We start from the raw sequence: 21,824 nt of genomic DNA on the forward strand, positions 1-21,824 counted from the left end.
CTCTTTTTCTCTTTAGGGACCAGTGGAAGTAAAACTTTTTTTAAATTTATTTGTTCTATTATTATTTCCTGAAAAGTTCTATTTTTGTAGAATATTACCAGTGAGAGTCTGAAACTGCTATGCAGTGTCATTAACTGATGGACATCATCCGTCGTGATGCACATTATTATTTTCTTTTTTATTTAACCTTTATTTATACAGGTTGGTAGTCTCATTGAGTCACGAGGACTCATTTTCAAGAGAAACCTGTTTTAGGCAGACAACATATAGAGTACAGACAATATATACAACAATTAGAGTATTCTTCCTCAGTATGACACTGTATGTGAGGGGATCCTCAGGCATCTTATTCAAATGTAATCTGTCAAAACTGGAATAAATAAAAGAAAAAAAAACATATTTTCTTAAATTATCTTAGCAAATTGTTGTTTGTGGAGCAGTCATTAAATTTAACAAAGGAAACAAGGTTTTGGGGTGTAATTAGTTCAAGATATTTACCAGTGCAGTACAGGAAAATTAATACTGTGATAAAGTCCAGAAGGAAATAAAACATGGGTGAATCAAAAAAACTGGACTTATGTAACAAAAACAAACTGTAATAACTTTAAAGATCAACTGAAAGATCAAAACCTTAATTGGAATATGAAGTTTGTTTGTTTGCTACTTTCCATCACTCTTCAGGAATATTTATAATATACAAACAGTTTAGCAGCCTTTCCCAAATGTTGCTAAAATAAAATAGTGGAATCCACATTTACAACAAAAACATGTGTAGTATATACTGTACAGTCGGCATCGTAGGCATACGCATTTAAAGATGAAGAAGAATAAGAGTCTGATTGCAGCCTGTTGTTTTTAGAGCAGGAGGACAGATACAGAAATGATTGGCAGATTTCTGACCTTTTCTCCTGCAGCAGCTTGACCTGGAGACAGTCCTGGGTCTCCTTTTGAACCCTGGGGTAAAAAGCAGAGCCACAAAAGTGATGAGATAAAAACAGCTGTAGGAACAAGTCAAACAAAAGGAACCTCTACAGCTTTAAAGTTTCAAATCATGCTGCTAAACTTTTATGTTCAGACTACCGGTACTTTAAAACATCACCCTTAAGAGCTGTTCACATTTCCTCCTCACAGTTGTTAGGCCTCAAGCCTTTAAATACATTTCCCACTAAAGGCTGTCTGTCTGTCCACATAAAACAAGTAAAACCTCATCTGGTTTAGAGCATCGTGTTACTATAGTTTTGACTAACAACCAGTGAAGCGTACTTCTTGACTTGACGACTTGAGCAGAAAAGCATAAACCATAACATAAAATCAAAGTTTAGTCCTGTTTATGGAAAGAAAAGTCAGTAGTGCATATACTGAGTGAAAGACTATCTTTTTAAGTGTAGAAATTATGTTGATAATATCTGACACTGCCTAAAACATGTCAGCCAGCAGCGTTCATCCGAATGACTCCTGCAAACCAAACCTATTTTAATGTGAATATCTGCCTTAACTGTGATCTGTGATCTCAGTGGGATTTGCCTGGTTAAATAAAAGCTAATAAAATGAAACGAACTGAGTTGATGAGGTTTCTTGCTTCCGTTCAGCATCTTGATTCTGCTTTTCCACTTTTAAAGAAAAACCTAAAAAGTTATGTTTGTTACTTGTGAGAGAGGATGGATTGGAACATCCACTTATCTGAGCCTGCAGCATGACTTGCTTCATGCACCACTGATTGCCTGGTCTACACACAGCCACTCTGTGGTAGCCCCATCCAGATGTTTGTGTAACCACTAACATCTGGTTGCGGCTCCCCACATCCTCACTTAGTTATATTAACGTGTCTGGACTCAGCAAAGATGCTTCCTTACTCTTTTTTTTTTTTTTTTTTTTTTCAGTTTAATCAGCATTGGGTCATGCTCTGCACTTTGACAAAAGAACAGATAAGAATAATCCAGGATAAGAATAATCCACTAAACCGTGTTTCTGTCCTTCCTGCCATGCTGTGACGGTATGGCGACTGATTATCCCAGTTCTTAACCACTTCTGGCTACATTTGAGTTGATTCAACTTGCACATGCTCTGTTCTCTTTAGAATCAGAATCAGAATGCCTTTATTGTCATTATACGCAGTACAATGAAATTAAGAGCCACTCCTTTTTCCAGTGCAAAAACACGCCTTAAGAAAACACACACTAAACACTAAACACACACTAAACACTAAACACACACTAAAAATATAAAAAAAGTAACGCAATATAGATATAATAATGAAAGTAAAAAATACAAGTATTTCACAATTGTATTGCACATCATGGATATTAGTGAGGTAGTTAAGGTGACTGAGAGTATGAAATGTCAGTAGTATTGCACAATAGAAGTCCAGGTGTTTGGGAGGTTAGATTATTAAATCAGTGCATGTGTGAGTTCAGTGTGGTGATGGCTTTCGGGAAAAAACTGTTCTTGAATCTGTTTGTTCGTGTTCTGATGCACCTGTAGCGCTTCCCTGAAGGTAACAAGTCAAACAGTTTAGGGACCAGCATGAGTTGCTCATGTCTGTCATCATAACTGAAGCCATTTGTCCTTTAACAAAACACAAATCTACATTTTTGTAAAAGTGAATGACATAAAACTAATCTCAGACGTTTTCTTGTCACTATAAAAATAGTCTAAAATAAATAATGGGAAATTATATATTTTCAATTATGCTTATTTTGTTAGGTTTGTAAGGATGCTTCTTTGGATAGGACTAACAAACTGTCAGTGTGTTTGTCAATTTGAAAACTTCACTTGATAAAACTGCTCCGCTGAAAAAGAAAGAAATCAATCAAAGGAGACTGGCTCCTTGGTTCAGTTCTGAGTTATGTAATTTAAAACAGGCATCTAGAAAACTGGAAAGAAAATGTCATTCCACTAATGTTGAAGAGTTGTTTTGTTTTTGTTTGTTTTTTTAATCTTGGAGAGATAGTCTGCTAACATATAAAAAAGCTCTCCATAAAGCTAGAACTGCATATTACTAATTTTTAATAGATGTGAATAAAAATAACCCCAGGTTCATTTTAGTACCATAGCTAGTCTAATGAAAAATCATTGCACGTTATAAAAGCTTGTATAAAAAATAAAAATATATAATTTGCATCCGCTGAGCTGCAGTTCTCTGCTTTATTGGTGAATTTCTGTGAAAACAGTTTTGTCTGTACATGTGACCAACTATTTATTATTGAGAAATTCAAAAACACAGGCAGCAGATTTATTATTTTTTTTATCCCTAGTCACCCATTAGTTTTGTTTGTTTTTCTTAAAAAGGTATATTTTGATGTTCAGTTTAAGAAATTTGCTTTAACAAATTAAGTTGCTGAAGTTACCCGCATCAAAATTACATTTTTTTCAATTTACACACATCCACCAATATCACCATCACCACCACTACAACCACCACCATCATCATCATCACCACCACCACAACCACCACCACCATCACCATCATCATTGTCATACACTAGTGTGTACGATGTTCAGAAGTGTAGCTATGAAAGCCTGGAAACAAAGACTCTCACAAAGTCTTTATACAACTCCTCATTTTGAATCTGAAAATGAACTGTAATCAAAACCAAAAGTCACATTAATAAAGCATAAATAATCTGTCTTTTACTGCCAAACTCATGTTTCAGTTTTATTCCATGTTAGCAGAAACCACTGATCACTTTATTTAAAGTCTGCTGTTGAGGTCAACCATACAGCGACATTTGGAAAAAAAATTAAAAAAATAAAACTCTTGGATTTGTCAGCTTCTGTCTGAAAAAAATCATTTAAATGTTTTTCCTTTTTGTTGTAGCTTTGAGTTAAAGTACAAAAAATAAACTCCTGATAAAGAGTTTCTTCCTATTTATGCTGTAATTCAGACTGGCTGGCCTTTCATGTTTGAATGTCGGTGCGATGAGAGGTATGTTCACGTTAGCACACGTTTAAGTGAAGCACAATTTCCATGATGATGGAAACACTGCCTGCAGTTGTGTGCGAGTCCATGTTCAAAACTTTTTATTTTTTTCCACACAGACATTTCTGATGCACTCGGAGACATTTCCAGGTCTTTTAGAAAAAGAAAATCACCCACCTTTGGCCCAGGTGGTCCAGGTTGTCCTGGTTTTCCATGTGGACCAGTGGGGCCCTGGAACAGACGCAGACATTAAAAGAAGAGGCAAAATGCACAATTTATGTTTATTGGTGAAGTATTTATTTTTATTACCATTTTAAGAGATGCAATGCACATTTAATAAAAGGTTGTTAATCCACAACTTTACGAGAATTACAACATGTTTCATGTCACCAGTTCTAAACGAAAAGCTTCTAGGAAATTGTTATGTAATCAAAATATAACCATGCATGTGCACAATGCATAAGTAGGTGTGCACTGTTGCTTGCACTTCCTACCACCAAACATGCCATTTATTGGGTACATGTCTGCATATCTGCTCTGTTACATACCCCTTACTTTATATTGTACTTCCACAAAAGCAGACTTCCTTATAAAATTTATTGTGCAATTTTTCTTTTAGGCTTTCTAGAGCTCTTTCAGTGTTTTTTTATTTTTTTATTTATTTTTTGGACTTTGGTGGGGTTTTATTGTCCACTCAGTTTCAGTCTAATACCAGCTGGTACTGGATGCACAGCTGCACCAGATGATACATCTGACAGATGCACAGATGGTGCATCTGTCAAGTCTTTGTCAGGGTTTTTTTTTTCCCGAATGTATAAAACATCTGATTTTCAGGTTCTGTTCATGAGTTGTAAATAATGTTTTAGGCTGGACATCCCTTTTTTGACTTCCACTTGTTCAAGGTCCAAGGACTCAAAGATTTAGTAACTGATTGTGTAAGCACACACAGCAAAATACATAGGCATGGTCCGTTACAAATACTGGACAGAAAACGAGTAAAAAAGCAGTCAAAGTTCAAATAAAAACTTGGATTGGAGCTGAAGTTTGTGATGAACCAGACCACTTTCAAAGCTTACAAGAACATTTGGCTCCTAGGAAGCAAAGTAAAAAGATACTTTTGGAGTTACAATTATTCCTGGTTTATTCACAGCTGTTTTATCAATAGACATATTACAGTACTGTAAACTGACTCACTGTCATCTTGCATGTGTTTCATGCTCTGTGTAAAACACAGCAGGAAACAAGACCATGATGAAACTAGACAGTTCTCCCCTCTCTTGTGTGGAACCTGTCTGGCACAGCAGAGATGTCCATATATGACCAGTGCAACATCATCTTAGTGCATCTTCTTATCGAGATACCAACTCTTGCTTCAACTAACGTGACATCATCTGGCAACTTGATGCAACAGCCAATGAAACATTGCAGCCTGGTAGATTACTTTATACTGTGATTAACACACTGTTGTTCTTGAAATCATAATGGCAATATTTACAAAATGTTTAAGTATAGCCATCTTTGTTTAACCAAAAATATTATTTGCCTTACAGCTTCCTGAATCATGTTTCATCGTCTTGACAGGAGCATAAACAACACAGCACCACCAACTCAGCTCTGAATCTTTCTAAACAAGATTAAAAAAAAAACATGTCTACCAATGAAGCTTTGCAGATATTTACATTCCCTGAGATAAATAAGCCATAAAAATGCAGCTATTTTGGGAAGAGCAAAAACCAGAAGTAGATTCATTTAGGTACCTTCCTTCACAGCATTCAACAAAATGTGTGGTATTCAGTTGCAAGATGCCTGCAGGACTTGAAACATTGTTGCAGCATTGCATCATGACAGCCTTGGCTGTTGCTTAAAGAAGTGTTTAAGTCTTTAGAAGTCTTTAGAAGAACCAGACAGCTGCTGGTTACAGCTGGCACAGCATGGCCAACGGATGGGGCTGTTTCAAATACACCAACTAGAACAATGTTCCTTAATTTATATGAATTGACTCATCATACGGGGCCCTCATACAGCTCTTAGTTTAGTCATGTTAACCACAGAGATGTGTGTCAGTGCTTTGTTCCCCTTACTTAACCACCATAACAAACAAAACTAATTTTATTATTATTGTGTTCTATGCTAACAATTAGTATGTTTGGATGTTATCAGGAACACTTCCAAGATAACTTGGAGGGAATGTTAACATTTTCATGTAACAGCTACCAAAATGCTATTTAACTCTGTTTTCTTCATGCTTCTTGTAAAATTAGATGCTACAGAAACTGTCCCTCCTTTTGTACACCACCTGCTCTGCTGGATCTGATTGGTCAGCTCAAGAAAGGGAAACACCTTGTAACTGCCACTTTCCTTCCCTCCATTGACGACGGTGATATGATTTACATGAATGCCCCTACAAGCAACTTGCAGATGTTGGATGTTGTCTATCATGGTGCGCTAAGATTAATAACTGGCTGTAACTATCGTACCCATCACTGCACCCTGTATTCACTGGTTAACTGGACATCATTAACTTCACGTAGACTCACTCACTGGTAAATTTCCATCTTTAAATCTCTTCTTAGTCTGTGGCCTTCATACATCTCCTCCTACATGTCACTGTGTGAGTGCACTCTCAGGACATTATTACATGCAGTGTCCCCTCAGTGAGGACTGAAGTAGGCAAAAGGGCCTTCTCCTACTCCGCTACTGTTTCCTGGAATATCTTGCAAAAAGATCTGAAGCTCTTGATCTTGACCTCTCTAAAAGGCTTCAAACATCTGTTAAGTTCATGGCAAAACCAATGCAACCAATGTTTCTGTTTTTAGTTTTCTACATCGCCTTGCAACCTAGCTGTTTTTTGTAACATTTTTAATAACATTTTAATTTCACTTGTTATTCCCAATTTGTGCGCATCCTTTATGATTTTCTACTGTTGTCCACTGTTGTCATAAGAAATCAGGCCTCTCTTATAAATGAGTCTCTGAGGCTCAATGGCATTAATCTGTATAAATAAAGGTTGAATGAAAAAAAGGTCTTTATTAAATATGTATGCAAACTTGGGATCAGGAAGGATGATTATAAATGCTTGTATTCCTGAAGAAATTAAAAGTTCCTAAATACTATTTTGTTTTCTTTTTTATTGCTGGTCTTGATTCATACCATGCAAGATTGGTTTCATTTGATTTTAAATGAACTTCTAGAGAAAATTAACCCAAAATATGACTTTTTTATTGAGTGTAGCAGCCGCTGTAGTGAAGCTAATATCACCATTATGTGGCAACACCTTTCTCAGCAGTACTCTGTTTTGCTCACTTGTGTTTTCCTAAGAAAACTTTTCATGAGTTTTTAACGCTCATACGATCTGGAACCTGGCACAAATATCAAACAGACTTTTTCTTATCAAAATATGTCAATTTCACAGGTGGGAAAATACACAACTGGGGTTAATTCTTACTATGTAACTCATTTTAAATTGTACACAAAACATTAGTAAACTGGTTCCTCTGTGATCTGTTACATGTCATTTACATCATGCGGTGTGTTAAACATTGCTCACCCTTGAACCTCTCCTTCCAGGAGGACCAGATAAACCAGGGGGGCCAGGAGGTCCCTAAATCAGAGAAACAGAGGAGTAGGGAGATATAGTGAATGTTGTGCAAACAGATCGATAGAGAAAAGGAAGTAAAGAGTGCAAAAACAAGAGAAAAGATGTTGGTAACAAGCAGTAACATGTAGTTCACTGCACAGACCTTTTCAATGATGAGCATGCTCCACAATTATATAAAAAGTTGTACAGATAAAATAAAAGGACAAGTGGTTTCAGCTAAAAGCAGAAGGGTTGTTACATTCTCAAGACGAGGCAGACACCAGCAGACTAAACTGAAACAATGGGATTAACATAATAATGTTCAGGGACTACCACACCTCTGTTAGTGCATTACTGCACACACAAAAGGAAAAACAGGTAAAGAAAATTAATGGATGGGAATTAGTTGTAATGAAAAGTCCAAGAATAAGATGTAAATACTACAAAGATGATCCTTTGATTCAAAAATATAAAATAAAATTTACACATGGAAAAGTATATAACAACTTATACGGTATTTACTTTTGAACAAGCATAAACAAATAAAACGAAAATAATCTTAAATTTTTTGCAAAACTGTTAATTTATTCTTATGAAAGTAAACGAAATCAGATTTTATGACATCTACCCATAAATTCATGTTTATATTCTTTGTTCACTTGTCTCAAACTACAAAACATTTGAGCAAACTTGACCTTAAACGTGCATTTCAGCTTGTTTTAACAAAAGTGAAAAAAGTCCTTCATGTACAAAAAAAATGTTTAAATTTCATGATAAAGTTGAACTAAATTAACACATTTCCCAGATGTTGTTCACAGTATGGAGGTACCAAGTTGTTTCCTAAGGTTGCTTTTTTTGACGTAACACCTACTGCCACAGCCTTCTTAAAATAAAAAGGACTTTGAGCTTTGAAAGGAATATTTGGTGGAAACAATGGTCACAACAGAGCTCAGCTTCATGTCAGAATGTGTGCGTTCCCCTCTACGTTGATCCTTTAGACCAGTGTAAATGAAGAAGTACTGTATAAAGATACCTGGCTAGTGCACTTAGCAGCAGCACACTTCTCTGTACCTGAAGCCTGTGTTTCATTCAAAGTTACTCCTCTCAAGAACTTGAGAGGAGTAACTTTAATTCACCACAAGTGTCAGCTGTGTGAGCATAGTCATTTATATAAAAAAGTAATAATAATAAGTGAACAGACCATGGCCCTGAATCACAAAGCAGCAGCTGAGGTGATAATGCTTTCTCTGCTTGTAAACAATTTGTTGTGCTGAAACTTGTTGTGCTAAATTATTTATCAATGCATGAAAAAAATTACAAAATGTGAGAAGCATGAAATACTGCAGGTTGACCTTGTGTTTGGAACGGTGGCTGGTAGTGGACGAGGTGGACGGGGCCGGGAGAACAGGACAGGGTTGCATGGGTTTAACGTGAGTTAAAGTAAATAGATGGGATTATACACGTGTGTGTTCATATCAGCTCCATCAATGGATAATATGAAGAAACATTGTCCTTCGACCACAAAAACAGCATCTTTGTAAAGACTAATATTGAAAAGACATTTAGATCAGAACAGAATTCTGTTTATTTTTGTTGTAGCAACAAATTACAAGAAGCTATTGTGGTGCTTCCACATCATCTCTCAGAATACCAAATGAGCACTGGGGGGGACATTTATAAAGAAGCAGCTGTTTGTTCTTCTGGACTCCCACACACAGATAAATGGAAAGTGTGAGCACAAACACCATCTCCAAGGCTACAACAGAAACAGTAAAATGACCATGTGCTTTTGTTTAACGTCAGGTTTGATGAACACATTTCAGTTTATGGTGGATTATGTCGCAACAGCATAGGTAAAACTATGACGTAGAAGATCCCCCTTGTAAGGTAAGCATGGCAAATGCAAATTACGATGAGGGTATTCTCAGTTACACTCATTTTCTTCCCAGGAGCGTGGATTTTATATTTATCACAACAACCTGCACCAATATGAGAATAATTTGCTTGGCAATGCTTACTGATTAAAAAAAAAACTTTAAAAAAATTACAAGTTACTTAAAGCGTGATCATGTTGAGCATGCCATTTCTATAATAGCATTGTATCAAAATGTTACTGAATAGTCCAAAATAATCCAAAATCCATAATGCTTGCCATAAACTAATCTTTTGACTGCAGATGTGGCTAAAATGAGTTTTATGTAACCACAAATGAAGATGTTGGCATCCAATTAAGAAGTCCCTGCTCTAAAAGTGGCATCTTGAAACGACCTGGGTTTGGAGCTGACCACATGAACAAAGAAAATCCTTCTAAAGGGTTTTTTTTTAGACAAAGATTTGATTGTTTAGCCCACTAATTGATAAAACTGTGATGCTCTGAGGCTGCAAGAAAAATGAGAACTACATCTGAGTTATTCATAAAGAACCATAAAATCAGGTTTGGACACAGTTCAACACTGATCACCAATCGATGTCAAATTTGATGGTGGATTGAAGAAAACAAACTAACACTAAGATGTGGTAACAAAATGTTTGAATTAATCCTATCAGACTTTGTAAAATATGCTTCAAAGATGTGGAAAGACAATTCAGCCCAAACTTTTCTGTTTATGACAAACTTTTTAATAATGGGTTTGTAGTAACTGACCAATCACATCCATGTTTTAATTAGAGACTTGTGTTTTATTTGTTTGATCATAAAAATGGTCACTTGCCAAACGCAGATGAATATCAAAGTTTATTATATTTAACTTGACCCAACTAAAAGAGATTAACCCATTCACTTCCCAGTCATTCTACGTTGTTCATTTACTGGATTCTAGTCTCGTAGCTCAAATAACACCTTCTCCATGGTCCAACCATTCACTCCCAGTAATACAAAGATAAAAACTAATAAAATAATTAACCGTTTAGAGTGAGATATTATTTTCTGCAGCCATACAGATCAGGCATTACTATTATTAATATATATAAATTATGAATATAACACCATGTGTGGATAGTTCTGATTTTAATGAAAATTATCTATATAACCACGTTTGTCTACCAGAGTAAAAAAGTTAAGTGAAACTAACACAAATGCTAACACTGAAACATTATTTTTACTGTTTTACATAAGGTTGAACACTATTGGTTTATTTATTCATAAGTTAGGTCATCTTGTTAGACTCGTGTTGACTACAGTGGACAGAGTATCAACCATATAAGTTTATGTAGTTCTTGGTTAGAAAGCCTAAAGACTTTTTTGCAATGAACATATCCTCCAATGGCTTGATTCAGACACACAACAATAGCAAATTTGTTACACTGATATAATTTGTTTAAATGATGTGTGTTGCTGTAAAAGTACTTTGGTACCATATCTTACTTGAAGCTCTGTCCAGTATCATGACATTGCAGAAGCTTTGTAGCTTTGGTCATCAGTATGTTCCAATGAACACATGATAAAAAATAAAAAAAAGTTTAAAAATCTTTGTCTAGATAATAGTAATTTTAGTTTATTACTTGTACAAAATAAGCAGAATTTAGCTTTTATTTTCCTAAAACTTTAAAAAAAGTTATTGTTGTGGAGTTTAATATACGTTCAATATACTCCCCTATAGCAGACATACACTAAACAAGCTGTGATATAGTGACATCATTGTTTGCCCAAAACATATAGTTGTAATGTAACGATTAAAATCCAAACTTTATTAATATTCACTTGGGAGAACATTTTGAAAGCTCGATTTTAATAAACAAAAATGTTATGCATGAAGATGATGGATGCAAATCCAGCAGAGAAAGTTCCCTTTTTTAAACATCTGCATTTTTGTGTAATTTTGTGAACTTCCCTACTTACTTTCAATAAAACGTTTTAAACCCAAATCAGATAAACCTATACCCAAGTTTTGCGGTAGCCTGTGTGTGTCACATTTCTGGTATCACGTGTGAAATTCTTCCCTTGTGGGAGTATTTTAGCATGTTTTGGAGTTTAAACCCAGAGCTGATGACCCCGAGTCAATGGCTGACCTTCAGCTGACCCAACATTCATAAATCATGCCTGCATCCAAACTGCTGCAGTAGCAGATACATACAAGATATGCACAAGAAAACATACAAACATAAGTGATGAGTAGTATCACGTAGTTTTGCCCAAACTTAATCAGCTTGAAAAGACAAACAAAAATAAGACTGTGTTATGCTCAAAGTATTGGAGTTAGGTCTAATGTGGCTCAAAGAATGGGACAAAAATGTGGAGCACTTCTGTGTTGGGTAAACTGTGTCTCTTCCACAATCCCTTCGGAAATTTATATCTGATGGAGCACTGTATAAAGTAAAAACTGGCATCCGAATTTAAATTAAAACAGATCAGGTGAAAACATAGGACAAACCTCAGTTCTGAAAATCCAAAGCATTCTTTGGAAACTCTAAAGGCATGTCTGGATGGCTGGGTTTTCTTGACAGCAAGCTTGTGTTAAAATGCCAGAGGCTAAATCTCTAACTTTTATAAAAGTTATCCTCTTTAAAATAAGAGAAAAATAAGAACTAGGAGTAGTACTTCAGCTTTGGAACTTTAGCTTACCTATTCTGTTCATGGAAGAAAAAAAAGCACAGACCTTTAAACTACTACAACTAAAATACATAAGCATCAATCATTTATTCTTGACATTCCATTTAGAAAGGTATTTTGTTAGTTAACTTGCTGTGATCTCCTTGAATTTTCTTTTGATGGTGTGAAACAGCAGATTGTAACCACGCACATATTCAGTCACTTACCGGAAAACCTGGCTCTCCTTTGGGCCCATAAAATCCATCTTCATAGTCATAAAGAAATTCTGGCTCCTCATATCCATAATCATATCCTCCAAGGTCTGAGTCCTCATAGCTGCCATCAGAGTTGTGTTGTTCTGAAGTGTCAACCTGATTTTCCCTGTACAAAGTGGTGCGGTTGGCTCGTTGATGAGACTCCAGAATGTGATGCATGTGTTTAGTCCCAAGGTCTGAGCCCCCAAAGTTGTTCCTGAGTCCGTCCTTCACTTGATTTTTCCTGACTGGAGATATTAGACTTGGGAAGATCTGTGGAGTCTGCTGGCTACTGGAGCTGCTGTCTTCCTCTGTGTTCTCAGACTGATCTATGTTGCCTTGAGGCAGATGGCCTTGGTCAGTTGCTAATACATTTTTGTTTGTTGTGATATATATGCTATGGACAAGATCAAGCATTGCTTGCCTTCTTGGAGGCACTTGTGTAGGATCATGGGGTTTAAGTGAGAAGGGCTTCAGTGTGGAAATGTGTCTTGGTTCCCTCAGATGTAGCTGTGTTCTTGGGCTCAGGGTTGAATACTGTGTGAGAAGATGGCTTCTCTGTGATAATTCTCTGTCAACTTTGGTAGAAGGATGATGGGTGGTTGGTACTCCAAGAGAGGACTTTGGTGAGGGGTTCACAGGGTGGTCATTTGCCTTAATATCCAAACGTGAATGTGGCAAAGGCAATCGATAAGTGTCGGCCAGCCGGCACTGTTTTTTAAGGTAGTTGCAGTAGTGTGCAGCAGCTTGGGCGGAAGGATAGATATCCAGTTGGCAGAGTTGACCACTGAATGGAGGTGCCTTTGAGTTCATCCTGCCCAAAGTAAAGACACTCCCAGATTCTCCCAGAGTCTGAGATCTTCCCAGGGTTTGCTCTCGTTGCTGCACCGCTCCACAATTTGCATAAAAGGACACTGAACGTGCACGAACGCCAACAGCAAAAGCATGCTGCCTCCCATCCTGCCAGTTGTAGGTGAAGTAGACAGAGGATTGCTCTGCAGTATAAACCACCAGTCTGCGTGGTAACAGCTGAATGCCAAAACGCAGTCTGTCCCTGCCATCTTTAACACCTAAAAGAAAAGCATTGCTTACTCCCCAGGAGCTTAAGCTAATCACAAAAGAAAATTCATCTCCAAACTCTGTATGGAACAGGCTGCTTGCTGGAATCTCATAAATGGAGTTTGTGTCTAATATCACCCCATGTCCAGAAAATGGAACATTCAGAAATGGGGGAACGTTGGTGTAAGTGGTTTGAGGTGAGGCTGTCCTGTCGTTGGGATTGTCTGTGCTGCTTTGATCTGTGAACCCCAGTCGATGGAGGATATCCACACCTGTTGGCAAAGGAGACAATGGTAAGTTTATTATGCCAAAACTAAATTACATCAAAATAAAGTGATTCTGAACTTATTCTAAACATCTCACTTTCAATAAAATTCACATTTATCTACACAATTTTGTAAATGGGTTTTATCAGTGTATCTCAGACAGAAACTACTGCTTTGCTGAACTTTAAAAATGTGTTGTCCTACTTCTGTTGAAACACAAGCCTTGATTAGATTGGATACCATATCAATCTATTTTCTAAATCTCTTTGATCTTGTTCAGTGTTAGAAAAAACCCGGTGCCTATTTCAGGAGTGAAGCAGATGCAGGTCTCCATTCAATCACAGGGTCACACAGAGATAAACATTCACATATAAACACACATGTCTAGAACCAATATGGAGTCAAAAACACATCCCCAAACATGCAAACCAAAGAAAGGCCCTGTTGTGTTTCACGCCTTTTCAAATCAAGTTTATTTAAGTTTGTTTAACAGCAGGGCATCATACATCCAAGTTCCATGATACAGAGGACACCACCACGATTTAACAGCAAGAAAACAATTTTTAATATAAAATATACTGTAAGAATAAAAGTATGCCTTGTAGGGGCTTGTGTTAGGACATGTTACATCTGGACTACCTTTTAAAAGATATGACTGTAGGGATAAAATGTTTTTATATGGGTCTCTTAACAGGAGGAAACCTTCATCTGGAGCCAGGGGACAGAAACTGAAAATCAGATCTATTCAGAGGATGCCTTATTCTCTACCTGTCTACCTGACTGCTGGGTATGGGCACCAGTGACTCCCATGGCCCAAAAAAGGTAGAAGCAGGTAAAGATAATGAATGGTTGGATTGACGCTAGGGTAAGGTGCCCATGCCAACAGGTTATAAAAATGCGAGGGCAGATTCTGCTAGATTTGTTAAAAATGGGACGCATCCACATAAAAGGATGAGAGTCTATACAACTAGAACACTTACGCTGCAAAGCATCAGTGCTAACCAACTGTGCCACTGTGCAGCCCTGGGTACTCTCTACTGTCAAACCAGAATGCATTACAATCATGAAGAAACATAAGCAGAAGCAATGTATAGCTGTATAAATTATGGGGAATGTTAAATCTTATTTTAGTTTTAGCTTAAAGACTAAATCCACAACCACAGATTTACAAAACTACGGTAATTGAAAACGGTTGTATTTGATAGAAGATTTTAGAAAAATAGTGCATGCTTATATTCAAATTTCATCTCCAAGGACAGATCTAAAGAAATGCAATTTGAACAGTTTTCCACAGACTCTGGTGAGTTAAATCTGTTTTGTTCTGTGAAGTAACAGATAGACAGCTGCGTCTAGATGATTATGGAGACTTTATAGGCACACAACGAAACCAGGATTCAGAAAACCAGCCAATAAAGTTTGCTGAAAGGGGGGCTGTGCATCATAATTTGGTCATGATGCATGATAGTTCCAGAAAGAAGCAATATAAAACATCACAACATATGTATGTGTTATTTTTTTCATGTGTGGGTGCCAGGTATGGGCACTTGTTGCACATAAGAGAACTCAAACCATCCTGAAATGTGTTTCTCTGTCTGTTCATTCCAAACAATTGTGCCTCAAAAACCATGGAGCCAACTGTCCACTGAAAAAGAGGGGTAAGACACACTATAATAATGGAACTGAAGGTGCAAAATTTACTGTATCTTTTAGAAAAAAGTAGGAAGATGGCCTCTTTAGTGCAGTGAGACTCTGCAGCTGATGATTACAATAACCAATACATCATCAGATCCCTCTTTTGAATAAGTCTATAGGAGGTGCAGGATCAGAGACAATGACTTAAACAAACCGAACTGATTACGAGAGCTGGCCCCGTTTGGGATTACATTAATTTATGGTCCATCATCCTCTCACACATGAGGCAGTTGTGATGTAAATTTTATCATTTGCACCAGTCTCTGAAATGGTATATTCTTTCTTCCTGCAATAATTTGAGAATTCTGTGACAGCAAAGGCTGGGTGCACCAACAACGCATGTAACCCAATAAAACTCTCATTGAAAAGATGGGTAACAGACTGTACCAGATACTGTATTTTTCGCTGTATAAGTCACAGGTTTTGCATAAATTGGCATGCCTGCAACTTATACAGCGAAGCAACGTATTTATGTTTTTTTTTAATCCCATATTTATAACATAAATTTAGTCTGAGATCTGACAATTTCATTCATTCTGACATGGAAAATATTGAACACTAGCATTTTCAGCTAATAGAGGTCCCTCAACTATATGGCAAGTCAAGTGTCTCATTAATAGGTAAAAGTGGCTATTAATGAGACACTTGGCTTGCCATACCAAGCCACCTTTGTCTCGCTCTGAACATCCTGGAGCAAATTAGCTGCATTTCGCTGCGCTGCCCAAACAAAACGCAGCTCATTTGACCGTTAAAGTACATTTATTAAAGAAAAGTGAAACTGAGACACACATTTGCTATAATTTCAAGCACACAAATAATTGTTTTTAAGTGGTAATCTTGTTAAATTCTTGTTAAAGTCCTGTGCACGTTCTCGCAGCTGCCATTTGGCAGCCAATCGATTTTTAGCACATCGGCCCACGTTTCCGGGTTGTCAGCGGTGACACGTAACAATTGTGACATGTCAGTGGTAACACATAATAGATGTGGCTTATACGGTGAAGCGACGTTTACGGCGGCAAGTACGGTACTCAAAATGCATTACAATACAATCTGTGCCCTCACTACCATCCACGCACAGTCATGCATCACTCTACTACAACGCTTCAAAGCTAATCTGAATAATTCGATAGAGACTTATCAGTGATATTAGATAACATTCATACATTGATCGGGTGTACAGCAGAAGTACTGAGGGATTCAATGTCTTGCCTAGGAACACTAACACGTGACTGCATACTGGTGGAATCAAACCTACAACTCTCCTTGGAGGACAACTGCTCTAACCACTCAGGCAAAACTGCCACAAAAGGTCCTAAAGACACAACACAAGACAAAATGAGGAGCACAAGAATGTCCATAAGCAGAAAAAAAGAATTAAAGGAAAACTTGGTTTGCGGAAATAGTGTGTAAGTGGATTTGCTGTTATTCACTTTTGTACAAAGAAGGACAACAAAGATAAAACAAATCTGCAGAAGATTTCTTATGAGAAATCATTTAAAGTTCCTGACTTTCAAAAAGACCGCTGGCAAAAAATGTTTTGCTACTAACTGAATTCGAGTGTGACTCTGCAAACTCAAAGACTAACCCTAACCCTAAAATAGTCTAAATGTGATGATAGTCATGTCAACAAAGTCTTAAAAGGTTCCACTGAGGCAGAAATAATGTGTGAGCCATGAACGTAACTGAAGAAAGCTGAAGGGTACATCAGGTGCTTAACATATTAAATACATCTTTCCAAAAAACATATTTAAAAAGTGTCTTTACTTCAGTTATAAGCCTCAACATTAACTAATTCATCTGAATGTTTCCACCTAAAATGCATGATTTTTCTGTCATCGCCCTATTTTTGATATCAGTGATTTTGGAGTTTTTTGAAGACCATCCAAATATTGTATGGCACTTGCCATTTCAGCTACAGCTGCTGGCCTACTATTTAGTGGCATTCTTTCCATAAGTTTACCTAAACCTTTATTTTGTTCTTGTTTCTTTCTGATAAACACATTTTTAATACAGTTTAGAACTTAGGTAGAAAGTGAATCTTCAGTCTGACGAAGAACAAAGATCGTTATGTGATTTCAAGGGACTTTTTTCCTTCAGCATGAACTGGAAACCATTCCAGCTGATCTAAACACTGAGACGTCTCTGACATGTTTAACCTAATATTACATTAGTCCAAATTCTATTTAAACTGTCTCATACGTAAAGACAAACATATTCCTCACTCTATCTTATTAATGGATTAATTTGTCTTGCATTTGTCTACTTTTTTTATTTTTAGGAATGTGTGGTAATAATAGTAAAATAATGATAATAATAATACTTTATTTATAAAGCCCTTTAAAACAACCACAGCTGCCACAAAGTGCTGTACATATAAAATCACAAGTCAGACAAAGGTGAAGCACCCCTCCCCTATTGCACATAAGTAACGACAATTCATTCAGATATCCACGAGTTAAAATAACAAATTTATGCATATATGATTTTATTGAAAAAACAAGGGAGCTCAACCTGTAGCCATGTTTCCAGGCATCTGTCAGATAAATTGGAAACTTTTATAATGGTTTTGAGCAATGTGACTAATAAAATCAGACGAGGTGAATGAAACAGCTTTGGATAAATTAAGCGCACTTGTTTTGAAGTTTTCTACCGTTTACCTTGAGCTCGGTAGTCTTCTTCTCCAGAGGGCACTGCTGAGCATACTGACAGGAGCAGGAGAAAGTTCCACCTGAGGGCAAAGAAATCACAAGTTAATACCAGTTCAGCCATTTCAAATTGCTATTTTTTAAAATATTAAAACAAAAAAACAAAAACAATAGTGTATCAGTAATTGTATGTGATAATTTTAAAAAATATTTTTGTTGCTTTCAGAGATGTGTCTTGAAAATTAGTTTTACTTTTAGTCTCCAAAAATATTCATCTGCTTAGTACTTTTGACAATGAGGTTACAAGGTCACCAAAACCGTATGTGAGTATAACAGAGTCCAAAGTACCGAGGAGACAAACAAATCTCAATGATGATGTCAAAATAATTCAAAAGGAAAAAAAAAACATTGTACTTATTTGATCATAAAATGGATAGAAAATGCATATACTCCTGCCACCCGCTTCACATGTTATCAGCCCATTAAATAACCGTTATTAGTTATGATCATCCCTATAGGTTGCCTTCAGAATGTCCCACCTCCCAACAGGCTCAGTAGGTTGTTATCACAGAATTATAAGGTTAGGGTTTGGGTTACAGTTAGGGTTAGGTCATATCCTCTTTTAAGTGAGATATTTTAGATACCAAATTAAAGCCTTATGACTGTTAAATCTGGAATTCATTTGAAGTAAATCCTTGATATCCAGCTTAAAAGTAATAAGTAAATTGTAAATCAAGGTTTTAAATAAAGCTAACATTAAAAAGCTTCCGGTTTTAGATGCAGCCGAAGCTGCATATTATCAGTGATAGCGGCCTAAGCTGCATATTATAATCGGTAGTGGGCAAAGCTGCATATTATTAGCGATAACAACATACCTTTAAACCTACTAGGTGGTACAGGAGGGACAGTCTGAGTGCAACCTATGGGGACGATAACAACTAATAACAGCCATTTAATGTGCTGATAGCATTCAAAGCAGCTGATCCTGTCCATTATGTATACATTGATAAAAACTATTATTTATTTAGTACTACAAGTGTGGGAGCAGTCAGAAACAGCTGCTTCCATCAAGGAGCATTATAAGAGAGAACAGACGAGCAAACCCTTCACCTAAAAAACAGCTGTAAAAAAGCAGGTTTCTTGTTTTGTCTTTTCCACAGGTGAGCTATAGTAGACTATCCATTCATTCAACTTTTTTCTTTACCCACATTTTCCTTTCCTGGTCATTGGGGAGCTGCTTCCTATCTCCAGCAGTCAAAATGCCAGAGGTGAGGGACACCTTGAACAGGTCTCCAGTCCATCACAGGGACACATGGATGTAAATGAGACAAAAACATTCACTCCCTCACTCCAGCAACAACTTAAACTGCCAATTAGCCTAACATGCATGTTTTTGATCTGTGGCAGAAAACTGGAGTACCAAGAGAAAACCAACGTGTGCACACAGAGAACATGTGCACTCTGCATTGAATGCCCAGGAATCAAAACTGTGACCTTCTTGCTGTGATGTGACTGTGCTGTCACCCAACAGTGGACTAAACTTAAGCAGGGGGTCATACTGAGTTACAAAAGGGGTCCAAAATCAAAAACTTTGTCCAAGCCACGGTCCAATTTCAGTCAATACATTAACTCGTCAGATACGTAACATCTTTTACTGCTTGAAGGTTCCTCAGCAAGAGTTTGATCGGTCTCAGTTGTCATTCTATGTTGCTTTTTCCACACAATATTTCCATCTCCATAAAATATTAATGAAAAATCCAGCCTTTTGTTCTTAAAAAAAAAGTTTCAAAGTTGGCCAGTTGGCATAAGTCTGCAATGAGTTAAGTTTTTATATGTTGTTCAAGCAAAATGACAAAAGATAAAAGTATTTTACATTTAAAATATCATCTTGGGAGACCATATAAAATGTTAACATGAGCCAGATTTGGTCAGTGGGCATTGAGTTTGACATGTGATCTAAAGAAAATATAAGTCTTTACCCAATCCTTTCTTGATTATATAAAGAAAACATGTATCAGTGTTTCAGCTGTTGAGAATAATTGATGATGGAAGCATAAAGTTTACATGAGACACTTTATACTGGTGAAATAATCTTGTCACTTGGTTTAAAACCATGGTCTATATATAAAAGACTGTGGTTTTATGGTACAAGTATTATATATTTTTAATGACCTTGTAGAAAATTTTGCATTAAGATCATATGCATCAACTTAATTTCTGCTTGCTGCTCTTTCTGTGTTGTATCAATGACCCTTCAACTCAAACATTTTCTGTCACACAAGCAAGCAAGAGCAACATCTGTCAAAGAAAATTTATGAAACTTAAACAAATAACCATAGTTAGTGCTGTTAAAGCATAAAACATGGAATCCATTACTAATAATTAACAATAATAATCTAATAACATGTAGCATAAGCACCCCCCAAAAATCTGTTCAACTTGAGTTGACTCACGATGCATTCAAATGCAATTAACTATTCATAAAAAAATCTGTAAACATCACCTTCAAATGAAATAAAGAACCAAATGACTCAAAATAAACAGATTTCACAAAATGTGTACATAATTTTTGTGTTGAACCTGTGGCAAGAGTTATTATTGGCATTGTCAACAAGTAATTTAAATAAATCTGTACATTAAAAAAAGCTAATACATTTATTTTATTGACAAGATAAATTATCCCTACTTTACTCGCACTAAGAAGATACAGTATCTGGACAGCACACTGAAAGTAAAATGTCTCAACAAGAAGAAATATTTAAATATAATTTTAATTTATTATAAAAGATTCCAGTAATGGACATCTTATTTGAACTTTTATATTTGTGGCATTTATGTGTTTGTGTTATTTGAGATTTTCTAAAATAATTATGTAAAGATAAGCTCATTACACTAATTCATCAATTGCCCACATCATATGATAGAAATATTATGTTTTGTTATTTTATCAAAGAAGGTGAATGCGAGTGTAAATTGTTTTGTTGGTAATTTAATAAACCTAATTTCATGGAAGGTCAGACACATTTAAAACAGAAAACAAAATAACTGAAAGTTTAGTCAAAGCATAATCACATTCTCAAACGTTGGGAGTTTTATTGGCCTTTTTTTCTGATTTTAATTTATTACAGTTTATACTTCTCAGGTTTTAATTGACAGAGCTACTACACACCATGACATCACTTTGAATTATTTTGTTATTTGGCTTAGCTAAATAAGTAGTTTGTAAATTACTCTCTAAACTCACAAATTATTAAAGAAAAGTCAATAAATCTCTGGACTGCCAGACTCCATAATGAGAAGAAAAAAGTGTTAAAATGTAAAAAATGAAGGTGTGTAAATATAACCTTCTGTGAAGTCATTTATCTTTGACATTTTCATGTCTGAAAATATGATGAAATGTCATGAAGAGAGCATTACTCTGTCATGTTTTATGATGGATGTTTCTTTTTGTAAATGCATAGATCCTTAATAACACTTTAATACTGATAATGGAAGCACACCTGAGCAAAATTATTTCAACAAAGAAAAACACATTTAATTAGGAAAAAGAAGAGTTGAACTTGCTTCCTACAATTACATTTGTCAAGTTTTAAAAGGTGCTGCTTCCTGGAACTTCATTCTCTAATTCTCTCCATGAACTTATCAGACTAGCTTTGTTAGATAAAATTCAACATAAATAAAGTATTAATGGAAAACTCTGCACAGGATCTGCCCTGTGATGGAAAGGAGACCTGTCCAGGGTGTCCATCGCCACTCGCACAGTGATTGCTGGACATGGGCACCAGAAACCCAAAAAGGAACAAGCGGGTAAAAGATAATGAATGTTTGGATGGATGCTTGGATGGATGGATGGATGGATGGATGGATGGATGGATGGATGGATG

General features: G+C 36.3%; 1 protein-coding gene across 1 annotated transcript in view; it reads right to left on the reverse strand.

Moving 5' to 3' along the window:
* The window catches only part of LOC119430578 (collagen alpha-1(XXIV) chain), a 91,866-nt gene that overhangs the window by 65,165 nt on the left and 4,877 nt on the right, over positions 1 to 21,824 (reverse strand). The window contains exons 2-6 of the mRNA XM_037698009.1: positions 17,953 to 18,023; positions 12,252 to 13,609; positions 7,467 to 7,520; positions 4,097 to 4,150; positions 901 to 954 (exon numbers count right to left, since the gene is read on the reverse strand). Of these exons, the coding sequence (XP_037553937.1) occupies positions 901 to 954; positions 4,097 to 4,150; positions 7,467 to 7,520; positions 12,252 to 13,609; positions 17,953 to 18,023 (1,591 nt within the window). The remainder of the gene's footprint in view (positions 1 to 900; positions 955 to 4,096; positions 4,151 to 7,466; positions 7,521 to 12,251; positions 13,610 to 17,952; positions 18,024 to 21,824) is intronic.

This window comes from Nematolebias whitei, chromosome 3, assembly GCF_014905685.2.
Source record: "Nematolebias whitei isolate Nwh7 chromosome 3, NemWhi1, whole genome shotgun sequence".
Lineage (NCBI taxonomy): Eukaryota > Metazoa > Chordata > Actinopteri > Cyprinodontiformes > Rivulidae > Nematolebias > Nematolebias whitei.